At 40.4% G+C, this 14,218-nt stretch overlaps 1 protein-coding gene across 2 annotated transcripts in view; it reads right to left on the bottom strand.

Moving 5' to 3' along the window:
* pde3b (phosphodiesterase 3B) overlaps nucleotides 1–14,218 on the bottom strand; it is an 81,529-nt gene that overhangs the window by 17,145 nt on the left and 50,166 nt on the right. Inside the window, exons 2-11 of one of the 2 annotated variants that reach the window (XM_015953315.3) lie at nucleotides 12,981–13,031; nucleotides 9,072–9,317; nucleotides 8,647–8,798; nucleotides 5,827–5,927; nucleotides 5,519–5,735; nucleotides 5,322–5,413; nucleotides 4,957–5,111; nucleotides 3,003–3,137; nucleotides 2,545–2,656; nucleotides 2,339–2,452 (exon numbers count right to left, since the gene is read on the bottom strand). In XM_015953315.3, coding sequence (XP_015808801.1) covers nucleotides 2,339–2,452; nucleotides 2,545–2,656; nucleotides 3,003–3,137; nucleotides 4,957–5,111; nucleotides 5,322–5,413; nucleotides 5,519–5,735; nucleotides 5,827–5,927; nucleotides 8,647–8,798; nucleotides 9,072–9,317; nucleotides 12,981–13,031 — 1,375 coding nt within the window. The remainder of the gene's footprint in view (nucleotides 1–2,338; nucleotides 2,453–2,544; nucleotides 2,657–3,002; nucleotides 3,138–4,956; nucleotides 5,112–5,321; nucleotides 5,414–5,518; nucleotides 5,736–5,826; nucleotides 5,928–8,646; nucleotides 8,799–9,071; nucleotides 9,318–12,980; nucleotides 13,032–14,218) is intronic. The other variant, XM_054732040.2, reaches the window with a different exon arrangement.

The following is a 14,218-nucleotide window of genomic DNA, read 5'->3' as shown; positions in this document are numbered from 1 at the left end:
TTAGCTTTGTTTTCACATCAATAACAGCACAGACAAGCCAGGAAGTGTTAGCATTTTTTAGTTCTACTCACTTTAAGATACAGTACTGTGCAAAAATCTGAAGTCATTCTTTGTTTCTTTATAATTCGCTTCTAAATTTCAGATATAAACCTTTAACCCTCCCACTGTCCTAATGGGTGACCCCATGAGGAAAGTTGACCATTGAGCAGGGTTGATGGTTAATCCCTTGGGTCACCCCTGCCACGTGGACCTCAAGGGATAAACCATCAATCCTGCTCAATGGTCAACTTTCCACGCGGGGTCACCCATTAGGACAGTGGGAGGGTTATATTGGTTTTGATTGATTCTTCAGACTTTCTAAAAGTCTTTTTAAAAGTGAAATGACCTGAAAAAAGCTCATAAAAGGAGCAGAGTGGACCAAAAACGGGGCACGTTAACAAGCAGTTTTATGCAAATTTTAAGATGACGATGGTCAATCCAGTAAAGGCGTCAAACATTGCATGCATGGATGTATTGGATGGCAGTGAGGATGACGTTCTGGGAGGAGTCAGCAGGTGTAGCGATCTGATGGTGCACCAGGACCGCAGCAGCATGAGTGAGAATGAGGGTGAGTACAGCAAGGCAGAGGGCGTCTGAATAAAATCCTCATTTGACTTTTGATTTCACATGTCAGCAAAGTTCTGATACTTTGCATTAAAATAGTATTTTTGCTCAGTGTTGGTTCTCAATTTTTCAATAAAAACAGTTTATTTAAAAAGTGATTTTTTTTTCTTTTCCTGAAGATTAGTCTTGGAAAGGAGGGTCGTCTTATAATCAGGGTCGTCCCATATTCGGGTCAATATGGTATTTGACCTCCCTGTAGTCCTGAGCTCAACTGTATTTGTTTAAATTTATATAACTGAGGATAATGGGTTTGCTGTTAATGGATAACAAAATATATATATATTTTTTTATCTGGGACAGATTTTACTCCAGTGGCATCAATAAAAACATGAAACTCACAGAAATTCCTTCAGTCCTTCTCAGATGTCAACACAAACCTCAAAATCCTCACCAAACATCTGACGCTTGTAAATACAGACTGTTTCAGCTCCAGGTGCTAGTTTATAGTGTTGGTGCCTAAGGAATTTATTATTATACCCTATTCTGAAACAAAAACACACCATAGTTTATTTATAGAAGGCACGCTGGAGACACAATTTGTTGCTATTATTCCTAGTTGGATACAGTGGTGTTCTCAAAGGGGGTGGGGGGGGGGGGGGGGGGGGGGCAAGGCCTCCTGATGGGGATAAATCACATTTACTGTAGGTTCACAAAAACCTTGCATTTATTTTCTTTAATCAAGACATACATGGTAAAGGCAATAAATATATTTATTTTAATAAAAATTGTAGTGTATATATAGTTAACTTATTAAATCACAATTTAAATAAATGTATATGTCACTGAGGCTCACCATTTTCAAAAGAAAGTATAATTCCTAATAGCTTTTGTGTTTTCTTTTTAAAATCGCGACAGGCAGATTACATTTTTAATTAACAACAAACAAATTACAAATGTTAAATTACAAACAAATTAAAGAGTTTTAATATTATAAAGCAATACATTTGGGAAAAAATGTATTGTTATCGAAATTTCTGACTCTTATTGAGATCATTTTTCCCATGTCAATAAACTTGATAATAAAAAAATGAAAAGTTGTGTGTAGTTTGGCAGCGTTCATGTCCCTTAAAGAAGCTGTACCACCTTGAGTCATGTAAAAATGTGACTCAACATAATACATGTGACAGCCCCATCTAGTGGACAACTTTTGTTTCTGCACATTCCTGTAGTTATCGTCCATTTATCGTTATTGAGGTGAAATCCTCAATATATTGTGATATTGATTTTAGGCCATATCGCCCATCCCTATTTCCAGGTGAATGCGTGTGATCCAAGGGCCTTTTGTTTTTCAAAGTAAAAGAATGAAGAAGCAATGCCGCAGAGCTACAGGCTAATCTCTCCCAGAGTTACCACAAGGACCCATTTGGTGTGCCACTCCAAAATGTTCAATGGCTGTGACCCACTGGCTGAATGAAGAAAAATGCTCTAAATATCACTTTATGCAAATATAAAAAATGTATTTTAGAACAAACAAGGTGCTTAAACAATCTACCAGGCCCAGATTAGAGTATAATTCCCCCCTTTATGTGACACATTAAGAACCGAGCAGAAAAAGAACAAAGTTTATCAAAAAAGAAATTACAATTTTGCACACAACTACTGTAAACAGTCACAAACTCTGAATGCTGTATCTTATCCCAGAGTCAAGGCTACTTCTTCTACTCCGCAGACTCACCGGTGTCACTCCCTGTGACATGCTCACTGTGGATCTGCTGGAACCCAGGGATTGGTCGAGTGGTCAGGTACCACACAGCGTGGAGCACATCAGTAGCATGGACCCGGTTATGATCTGCACATTTTTGTAAACGCAACACTTAAAACACCACAATCATAATCCTAACAGAAGCAAATAGTTACTAGTAACATGAGTGGAACGCTCACATGGAATGTCTCTGTAGCCGCTTTCTAGAGCACAGAAGTAGGACATGAACTCCCTCATGGGGATCTTGAAGATTTCAAACAGACACATATCCTGGAACAGGGTGTATGTCACCTGCAAGAACACAAACCAGGACTAGCACCACAAAGAACCGAACCAAAATAACCACTCAAGTGTTATGAATAAATAAAAAACATGACAGCTTACGTGTCCAGACCACGGATTTATGACACTACAAATTCAACTGCTTTTACTTCCACCTGTTTTCTGTTTCTAATCAGCTAACAATAGACTTCAGACTGCATGCAGCTTCAAAACCCCTACATTTGTTACTTCGGTTAACAAATGACACATAAAAATAGAGACTTGAAATGTACTCACAAAACCAGACTAGCACATTTCGTTTCAACATTCCTAATTCGAGCTAGATTTAAATAGACTTGTTGGTTGATGTACTGACATAACTGAGGATACGTCCGGTCTTCCCTCCTGTTTTATCCACCAGGTCGAAGATCTGGAAGTTCCAGGTGTTCATCCTTTCCATGAGGGCCTTGTGATCCTCCAGCATGGGGTCTAACTTGAACTCCTGTTCACTCTGAGGACAAAACCCCATTAGGTAGAGATGTCACATAGATAAACAACACATCTGCATGCTTTTGCATAGGCTGCTCATAGACTGATAAATTATTTCTGTGTCGAGCTTTTATAGGAGCAGCTAGTTCTACAAGTAAATCCCTAAGTTGTTCTGACTTGTCAGAATCTTTTCAAAACAAATAAGATTCAAAGTGTTTTGGTGTCCTCAGACCAGAAAGCAGTGACTGCCTAAATAGCGATAAGTAATATGGTAACTAGGGATGTCCCGATACAACTTTTTCACTTCCAATATGATACCGATATCAATACGATACGATATCAGCACAAATCACACATACTTTACCTATTTTGTAGTGTGGAATGTATGAAAGGCTTGATCAAGTGATATTACTCAATCGGAGAACAAGTGCCAATAACAGTAAGTATGAAAAAAGTAAAAAAAAAAAATTAATTTTTGATGCCGTCCGATACAATCCGATACACTGTTTTTGGGCCGATATCGAAATACTTCCGATATTGATGTCGGAACAGTTCATCCCTGGTGGTAACCATGTCCTTAGTAAATATTTATTTCTACTTCTATTGGTATTGCTATCAGGTCCGCGGATGATTTAAAGGGAGACTAGGCAATTCTGGCTTGCTTTTGGCACCCCCTAGTGTCTGTGTAGTAGAACCAAAAACAAAACTTTACTCCTCGCTGTGCGTTCAGCTGAAATGCCTGCCAGCCTTCCTTTGTGTCTACAGGAGTGATTCATCACTAAATTAAACTAATCGACTGTGTTCATGATCTAAAACATGCAGGAAACATGCTGGAATCAGATTCCAGTGTCAAGTATGTCAGCTCAATTTTTTTCTAAGTTCAACAGACAAGATCGGCACTCTGAAGTTGCAAATGCAGTGTTCTGGGCACAGAGGGCGGTGGGGGTCTGAGTGACATTTCACTAACCCTGAAAAGGGTCTTTTTAGCACATACTGGCTCAAGAAAATTATTTAAAATTATGAAAATTAGCAAAGTATCCCTATAAATTATATTTCTCTGGCTGTACTCAGTGTTGATGTTAATTTCTGGGGTCCCCCAGGGATCTGTTCTGGGGAATCATTAGTTTATATCTCCTTTTTCTTTCCTGTTAAAAGGGAGTTTTCCTCTCCACTGTCGCTGCATGCTTGCTTAGTATGAGGATTGCTGTATAGTCACTGACACTCGTCAGTGACTTGATGCAATTTGCTGGGTTCCTTGTATAGGAAACATTATTTCTGATTGGCATAATGAACTGTGAATTGGAATGTTTATTATGTGAAGTGCCTTGAGACGACTCTTGTCGTGATTTGGCGCTATATAAATAAACTTGAATTGAATTGAATTTTCTCCTTGGTCATGACTTTTGCAAAGACAATAATGTGATTTTTCTCTGCAGATGACACCTAGAATTCCTCCCATTCCTACTTCTCTTACACCCTCTGAGAATCATACAGGAACTGAAGTACTTACTGAGAAAATCAAAAACTCTGATTTTCATTGCTACAAACTATCAAAAAATGTGACTGTATTTCAGTTATCAACAATTATTCTACACCCTCCACAAAAATGTAGAGTCTGGGGACAATCATCAATATTGCACTGGCCGCTTGCTACATTTAGCATTGATTAGAAGATTCAGATTCTCAATTTTTAGGGTATTCACAGTGTCAGCATGCTCTCCTACATGTGCCCTTCCACTCACTCTCTCTATGATCAAATCTTAATTGAAAACCCACCTTTTCAAGCTGGCCTACTCTGCAACTGTCCCACCTACAATCATATAAATCTAAACGAAACACACCTCCTGTTTCTGAGTCTGCTGCTCTGTGCTTGGGCTGCTCTCCTTCTCCTCCTCTGCCAGTCCTTCGTCTCCACCGGTATCTGGCTTCCCATCTCCAGAACATTCCACCTCCTCCCTGATGAGAGGCTCACCTGAGAACTCCAGCCCTTCAACTACTGCACAGACACACATAAACCACAGGATTTCACGCACGACAAAAACACACAAGCAACTATTTGTCATTCCAGTTAATTTAAAATCTGCAGTTTTCTTGGAGTCCAGCAGAGAGCAGCATTAACCTGTTAAACTCCCAACAGGAGCTCTACATTAAACCACTGAACAATCCTGTCTGCCATGATTGCATGAAGAGTAATGAGTGCACGTACCTGAGCGCCTGCGCTGAGCCTCAAGGGTAAATGGTTGGTGAGACTCCCCTACGTCACTGCCTGATACTCCCTTGAACATCTGACGGCCGCAGCTATGACAAATAAAATCACTTGCATGGCCAGTTTCAATAATATGATTAAAGAAATCAAGTAAATAAAACTCAATTGTGACGCCACTCCAGATCTGAGTGCCTCACCTGGTGCACAGAGGGAAGCTACGAAAGGCCTGTTGAGAATCAGTGGCGCTGACTGTTTGGCCCAGGGGCTTGTGCAGGTTCAGATTGATGCTCGGCTTCGTCAGGAAGTCTGCGGTGTCTGGGAACTCCACGGGCAGTCTGGTGGAGTGGGATGATGTGGAACCTGCTGGAGGACTATGGCTTGGTGAGGTGACTGGACTCAGGCTGGGAGATGCACCTGGTGAGAATGAATGGAGAGATGTCAAAACACGGAGTCAAATCATGATCGTTTCAACAAAATACGATGATTTTTATATATTAAGTCTGACCTGCTCTCCTGGGCCCAGCATGGTATGTTAGGGTAACAGAGGAAGACCTCTGCTTGGGAATGGTGAGCAGGTTTGCGTTGGGGCCGTTGGTCAGACCTGAGCTGTAGCGTAAAAGACAGACACCTGCATGTAAAACCCAAAACGTCTGCAGGATAATGACAAATTGTCTCACCATCAGATGTTTGACTCATCCAGAGAACAAAGCTACACCATAGGCAGTCATTTAACATCACTAACACTAAAGCATGCTCTGGTGGAGACAACCGGAATAAACACTGGACCTCAGTGTGGTGATGAAGAATAAGATTTTAAAGTCATTAACCAAAATTAGTTTTCTATCTTTTTAACTTGTCTACAAATACACAACTGTTACTGGTATGTATTATGTCTGTTTGTCATCATCATTATTATTGCACAATCTGGTCTGTCATTAGGAAAATACACGCTTTTTATTTCCCCAAACATTAATATAACACCCTAATCTAGTAAAAATGAAAGAAAAACTACAAAATACAGAAAAACATTCAAAAATTTCAAAGGCTTCAGTGTTTTTACTAACGCCTTTCGTCTCATTTTTGCTTTAGTTAGTTTTTGTCCCCAAACACCACAAAATACGTTTCCATTCTTCTTCTGATATTCTGCAAAGTTTCTCTATAAGAATAAATTAAAGTGAGAAATTTAAATAAAACATGGTTGTGTCCTGAAATCAAAGGGCCTAGACGACGTTCTAAACGATCTTTTAAATCAAACAACACAAAGATCGCTGTCTTTGGACCTGAGGACTTCTAGAATACGCTGTGAAGCCATGAAACTGACCTAATCTTGGACTACACAACTAATGTGTTTGTTTACAGCAAATAACAATAAATCACACATGCAGCAAGTTTTATAAATTTTCTTTCTTTCATTGATGCAATATTTCCAAAATTAGGAACATTTTGCCTCATGCAGAGGAAATAGTTCATTCATTTGTTGCTTTTCAGCTAAACTGTTGTTTTATTTTATTAGAATATTCCAGTTGATTCAAAATGATGCTAGCCAAACTGAGATTTAACATTCTTAATAATTCTCCTTGCATAAAAGCTCCCAGTAACCAAATGCCATAAAATCATAAAGATCTGAGTTTAATTTTATTCCAGCAACACACTTTGCTCTCAGACTGCAGAGTAACTTGCGTTTCCAGGAGCTTCCAAACGTGATACGTAAGGCAGAGCCTTTAATTATCAGGCTCCTCTCTAGTGGAACTAAATATACTCACGGGTGTGTTTAAAAGGAAGTCACTGGTTTGGATTAAATGATATTAGTTTTATAATTGGACTCAATTTGATGCTGTCATGACTTCTTCATGGATATAGAGTAGGGGTTGCATGACTTAATTTTTTTTAAAGTCGACCGTCAAGTAATGAAAATCGAGTTGACTTCGACTAGTCGTTGATGACGTCACACACCTGAAGCGGCTAAAACTGATGATGAGTGACCAAGCGTTTTTTTCCTGACGCATGGAGGGGGGGTTGGTTCGCTGGAGTTTTTGACAATTAAAATTGCGCCCACATTTTCTAAGTTAAACACATCTCTTTTAACAACGGTAGTTTCTGCATCTTGCTTCAGCCCTCTCCCCCCTCCCCCTGCGCAGTGGCCGCAAACTCACTGATGCGCCTGCAGCCTCTCAGAGTTCCTGCTGCTCTAAACATTAAAATAATTATTTCATTTTCTGTTCCTCACTTCTGATTACCTTCAATGGTGTCTGTTTGTTGCAACCACCAGGTACAAAAACTAACTTGTTTTTATTTGACTATTTTTCTGTCCTGTCTGTTTATTATCTTCCTGCATCTCCTCTCAATCCTAAAGAAAAACTGCTACCTGGGTTCATATATATTCACCTTATGAGTTACCTTTGAACTGCAGTTCTAAAAGATCTACCGTCCGCAAAAACAGCAGAGTGCGTGCTGCGCGCCAGCCGCACCAGTGCAGTGAGTCCCCGGAGGACAAAACAGGTGATGCACCCCGCTCCACAGCAGAGAAACGCATCAGGCACAAATAAAAGACAGAAAACAAAAAAGGAAACGAGCTGGCATGAACGATCGCATGTTAACTTTGTTTTTGAGGTGGCAACACCTAATTTGATGTTACTGTGGTTGTGCTCAGGACGCAGACGTCTGGAGTGCGTCAACGATCAGAGATTTGCATGCGTAAGCTGGTTACGGTTAGGATGGGGGTGAGGGGAAGGTTAAATTGCAAGAGGGTAAAGGTCACAATTTGATTCAACCACTGAATCAAATGTGTTGGAGCAGATGAACAATGAAAACATGCTGGATACTGGCCCTCCAGGACCAGGATTGAGATCCCCTGATATAGAGCAGTGTTTCCCAACCCTGATCCTCAGGGCACCCTGTCCTACATGTTTTCCATGTCTCTGCTTCAGCACACCTGATTTACATTGAGATCAAGTGCTGAAGATGCCTGTTAATCACCTATACATTTAAGTCAGGTGTGTGGCAGCAGGGAAGCACTGATGTTTAAAAGGGCAACATGGAAAACATGCAGGACAGTGTACCCTTAGGACCAGGGTTGGGAAACACTGATATAGAGCAGCAAAGAAGAGCCAAATTAAACTGTTCTGAAACAATCTAAAGATGACCAGATTCGCTGTGATGTGGATTTAGACCAACAGCCTCAAAACATTAATGCTGCACTTTCTGCTGCTTTGAAAGCATCTCAGCTAATGAGCAGACCCACAAATGCCTTCAAAAGTGTTTTTGGTGTTGCTAAAACAATTTTTAGTCTCATAACACGTAAAAAGTCCTGCGTGGGCCTGGATACCTGGTCAAACTGAGGTCACAGTGGGGTCTCTTTCCGTTGTTGCGCTCCCAGCGTGAGGCAGCAGGGTCGAGAGGAGGCAGAGCAGAAGGTGTAGAGGAGGTTGAGCTCCGTCTGGGCTGAGGGGTGGGGAGGCTGTTTCTGCTGCTCAAACCCTGACAAACAGAGGTTTGTTGGATGTTTGAAGCACAATAACTGATGATGCTGCTACACAAATATCATGATATACAAGTCCTTTTAAACTTTTCTATGAAAAATAATCATAGTTATAAAAGGATTACTTCTGGACAATATTACACTGTTCAAAACGGTCTCATGCTTGTAAGCATTATGAAGTCTAATAGCCTGTAAAAGTCAATAAAATACCAGTATCGATGAAAAAAACATAGTAAACACTCATTTACTGCTCTAGTAAACCTCTGACCCACCTTTATGCCTTTCCTGTCGCTCCTTTCTAAAGAATCCTCTGTATCTACTGAGTAGAAACCTGGAAAGGGAGTGAAGGGGTTGACCCTGGGCCTGCAAGAGCCCGAAAATGTCCCCAAAAGGCTGGAAACGCTTCGCAGAGAAGCAACATTGTTTGGCGACATTGATGAGTCCATCAGCAGGTCTGACACCAGATTTCTAGCTTCGTTGATGACTGATAGATCCACGCCGTTGCCGCTCACCGAACCCTGTCACATGAACCCAAACATCACTCAGATTACGAGGCAGAATGGTACTGTTGGAAGACCGTACTGTCCTTTCTAAAAACTTCATTCACTAAGGACCTCGCATAAATGCACAAAATCTACCAGAATGTGGATCGTCTTTAATAGGGATGTTAGAAAACATTGATATGGCAATATATCGCAATATTTTTCCCTGCAATTTTATATCGATATTCAAAAGCCGTGTATCGGATTTTTTGAATAATTTACATGCAAACATTTTCTTTTCTTTTTGGTGCAATTCAATCGCCGACCGCTAGTTGGCAGCAGTGTGCAATGGTTTTTGTTTCCACCATTGAAATGTAAATCCCTTGGTTATGGTTCAGAGACCTCATGTTAAACATGTTGCGTATCAGTTTGGACTGTTAATTGAAATTTCTTACAATAAATTCAGTCTAAAAAAAGCGCTAATATCGTCTGGCTGAATGCATTGCAAAATACTGTGATATATCGTATCGTCTCCCCTGTATCGTAATACGAATCGTATCACCAGAATTTCAGCAATACGCAACCCTAGTCTTTAATGGGTTTGGTAAAGTCTTTAAGTGACTTACGGCATGTGTGGCATGTGGTGGCATGAAGATGGACCTGTGCAAATTGTATGGTTTCTTTTTTTTCATCAAGAATCTGAATCATACATGTCTAGGGTGCAACCCAATCACACCATCAATGTTGAGCTAGCATAGTAGTATTCTAGCAGCTTTTGTTTTTCTTTTTTGTTTTACCAAGTGGTCATTCGGACTTATTAAAAGACTTAACATCCATTTATTTGCCTGTCATTTTTAGCAGTAAAATAACAACAAAAAAACTAGCTTTGTTCTGCTTGCCTCTAGGTTGGCTGTAATATCCTTTCAGTCTGATGTGTTAAAGACCCTTTCCTGACATTTTTTTTTTAATTTTTCTATTAAAAATAACTTGGTAGCTTTGTCGGCATGTTCCGTGAAAATACCACATTAATTATTGCCATAATCCAGACGCATTCTAGTTGTAGTTAAGTCTTCATAGAGTGAAATTGTTGTAAGAGGGTGACAATTAGAGCTAGACCGATATATCAAGCAGATATTTACAATTTTTTTAATATCGGCATCGGTCGATTTACCTCCTAAAGCCTGGTTCATGCTTCTCCGTCAGCTCCGCAAGGGACAGACACGCACGGATTGACGGAAGCGTTTTGCTCTCATACTTCTCCGTCTCCTGGAGAGTGATGCAAAGCAATTGCCCGGCAGGACAACAGAGGGCGTAGTGCTGTTCTGTGGTATCCTGTCATGTATCGGTCCACGAAAGTGTGTTTATATTGTGTTTTTTGTGTATATAAGAGACTTTTAACACGGACATATTTGTCTCTCATTCTCCCACTGCTTCATGCGCTCCCCACCTCTAAACCCACGTTTCCTGTCATTTCCATCCACAAATAAAACGCTTGCTGCACATCTTTTCACTCCTCCAGTCACGGGAGAATTAAACGTTCATATTTTTAGAGTTTTTTCACGAGGTATTCTTCAAGCTTCTCCGTGTCTGCCGCTAGTTATCCTCGGCTCACTTTATGTTTTTGAGGGCGCAATGGTGGTGGTGTAGACGACAGCGGCGTCCTGACCAATCACAAGCTTGCGTAATCCGTCTCGTTCGACGGATGTTTAAAAAAGTGGGCTCGCCTCCGTACGTACTTGCGTGCCTGTCGGAGCCCTACGCAAGGATGGATAATGGCGTTGCGTGTCTCCGCACTGACGCAGACGGAGAAGCATGAATCAGCCTTTAGTGAAGCCGATTTAAAGTCAGGCACATCCACAAGCACCTTGGTGCTGCTGCAGAATTGATCTTAAATGTATATTTACACATTGAGAGAAGCCAGTTGAGGTGGCGCAGCCATTTGATTAGGATGCCTCTTGGACGCCTCCCTGGTGAGGTTTTCTGGGCACGTCCAACCGGGAGGAGACTTAAAGGGAGACCCAAGACACATTGGAGAGACTATTGTCTCTCAGCTGGTCAGGGAACGCCTTGGGATTTCCCCAGAAGAGCTGGCCCAAGTGGCTGGGAAGAGGGAAGTCTTGGCCTATCAACTTAGGCTGTTGCGACCCGACTTCGCATAAGCGGAAGAGAATGGATGGATGGATGGATGTATATTTACGTTCCTGAATAACATCTGCATAACAAATGCATGAATATTAAATACTTGGTCAGTTAATTGATTTGTTTGATTAAAGCTGTTATAACAAATCTACAAAAAAAGAAAGGTTTTGAATGCAAGCAGGGTCGCAGAATACTCACCCCTCCCTTCAGGTATTTCCCCTGAGACGCTTCTGCCAGAACCAGACACCCGTGATGCCAGACGAAACGAGATAGTGATAAACACCGGTCGCCGTTTTCTAGGTTCAAACGACTTTTGTAGTCCGTGACTTCAAATGCTGTTTTTCTTTTTGGGACTCTGGTAGTTTGTCCTAAAGTTGAAGTGGTAGCTGACGGCTTTTTCTCCTTCTCTGATATTATTGAGTGGAGAACCTCTCACACCAGTGGTGTTCTGTTGCAAAATACGCAAGTGCGTAATGAATGGAGGACCCAAGGAAGTGCAGAGGTTTGACGAGACTGACAACCGGATGGTACAATAGTTGCTTTTGGTCCAAAATGTACTATTGGGGGAAGTTTTTGGACAAATGCGAGGGAACCATTTTATTAACTTTTTTTCCTCCACAATATATTTATAGCTATTTCGTATTAGAACATTGTTAAGAGGCATGAAAAAATGTTTGAAGATAATTTGTTTTCCAAATTTGCTATAGCAGCTTTAATGTTAGTTAAATGTCTGATTTTAACACTGACCAAAGCAAACATTAGGATTTAACAGTTGTTTAAACGCCGTGTTCAAAAACTGATTCAGCTTCAGACATTTTGGACATCAACTGATGTTTTTAGTGATATTTTTGCATCAAAATTAGGTGGAAAACTTCTAGATATTGGCCAAGAAAATCAGCAGCACATCAGCTGACTTTGCCAGCTACATATTGGCATTTGCAATTAAAAAATATATACATTTTGGTCGACTTCTCAAGACAATTGTTACTTTTAGGAATGTAATTTTCCCATAGCCGACTTGGCTGGTATTTCACATGTCTAACATCTTCTTCTCCTATTCTCTCCTCGTCCCACGGTTTTAGACATAAGATAGTAAAAGAAACTTTCCATTTGGAAAGCAGGAAACTATGCTTATATCAAAAGTTAATACCCTTGAATTGTGAACCATTCATCACAATGTAATCCTTGCATTTTTTAGGGCAGCTTTCACAGGAGAAAATGTTCTGACTGGGTCAACTTTATGTCAACAACACGAACAAATAATGACTTTTGGCTTTTGTGGCTAAATTCTTTATCAGATTACACAAATAGTTTAAAAGTACATAGAATGTCTGAATAAGATAAAGATGTGACAGGACAATGATTCCAAGGCCATTGTATGCAAGTTCTTTTTTTTCTTCTTTTTTTACAAAAACGCTTGAGTCATAAAAATGTGGGAGAAAGAACTGAATGTCCTAAAAATGTGATTGTGGTTCGAATACAAGCACCCCTGCTGTTAAAATAAAGAGGATTTCCTTTAAAATACCAGAATACGTAAGCTGAAACAGATGAGGTACTGACCTGATACTGCGGTTTGTACCAGTGTTTCAGATCCCAGTCCCATAAGATCATCTGCAAAACAAAAGACAGTTCTGTCACATGTCATCGCTGTCTAAACGTTTGTTCCTAACAGATAATATGACACATAGAAGGAGCCCGGGCTTTGATTTGTGCACTCCACTTTGAGCCGACGGCGTCAGAGAGGGGGCAACGGCAGGTCAGCGAGAGAGCAGAGCTTCTGCAGGATTTTTCTTTTCTGCCTGTTATCTAAACACACAGTGTAGTAACAGTTTACATTAAGGATTTCCTGTACCACTTAATGCTCTTTCTTACTGCAGGTACTGTATGCTGCACGCCGACTGGCTGGCTGAGCGACAGCAGACTTGGGTCTTTCACTGAAAGCAAAAGCAGAAAAACAAACCACTAAATCCACCATGGTACGTCTACAATAGAGTTATGAGATCTTATCAAGCCCTAACTATGTCAATCAGCTGCATTTCCATGCTATCTGTTGGCACCCACCCACAAAGCTGCTCTCACACAGCGGTGCTGGGTCAAAGCTGGCACACGTTTTGTAACTCTGTGTTGGTGAATGTGGGAAAAAAAAGGCCAATCTCAGACATCAGGTGAGATTAAAATTCAAACATGAATAAAATGGAAGCTTCTTACACAGATTTAACTCTTTAGCAGTGCAAAAAAATTTCCTTTAGTTTTTGACATAAAAATTGAATATAGCATCAAATAGCTTCAACTAAAAATCTAAAAAGTGGGGGAAATCTGCTTTTTATGCCAATGCGGTTTGACTTTGCACCACAAGAGGGAGAGGGCAGATCCCTTTAAAGAGAGCACCTCTAACAAATACCATGAGTCTCATCATAACATGTAAACACACCCAGTCACTCAGAGACAAACAGAGAAATTCATGATGCATTAAAATTATGGTCAAACTCTGGGATTTTCAACATGATGGCTAAGGAAATTCTTGCTTTATTATTTAAGGAGACTAAACTGTCTTTGACAGACTCAAAATTGAAATTATATTGTGCTTCTAATTTCATTTAAAAGATATAAAATCCAATATAAATATATTTAAACTTGTTCCATCTAGCAGATCCATGTTTATGGATGCTGAATAGATCAGTGGGTCCACTCGTCTTTCTAATCGGTGCTCGTTTCATTGATCAAGGCGAAATGTTGGGTGTTTGTCATCAGCATCTGTACAATGCTGCCAAACATTTAATATGGCAAATAAGCCCTGC

The sequence above is a fragment of the Nothobranchius furzeri genome, chromosome 9, assembly GCF_043380555.1.
Source record: "Nothobranchius furzeri strain GRZ-AD chromosome 9, NfurGRZ-RIMD1, whole genome shotgun sequence".
In the NCBI taxonomy this organism is placed as follows: Eukaryota; Metazoa; Chordata; class Actinopteri; order Cyprinodontiformes; family Nothobranchiidae; genus Nothobranchius; species Nothobranchius furzeri.
Note: the sequence above shows the minus strand (reverse complement) of the source record. Positions and strands in the feature narration are given on the sequence as shown.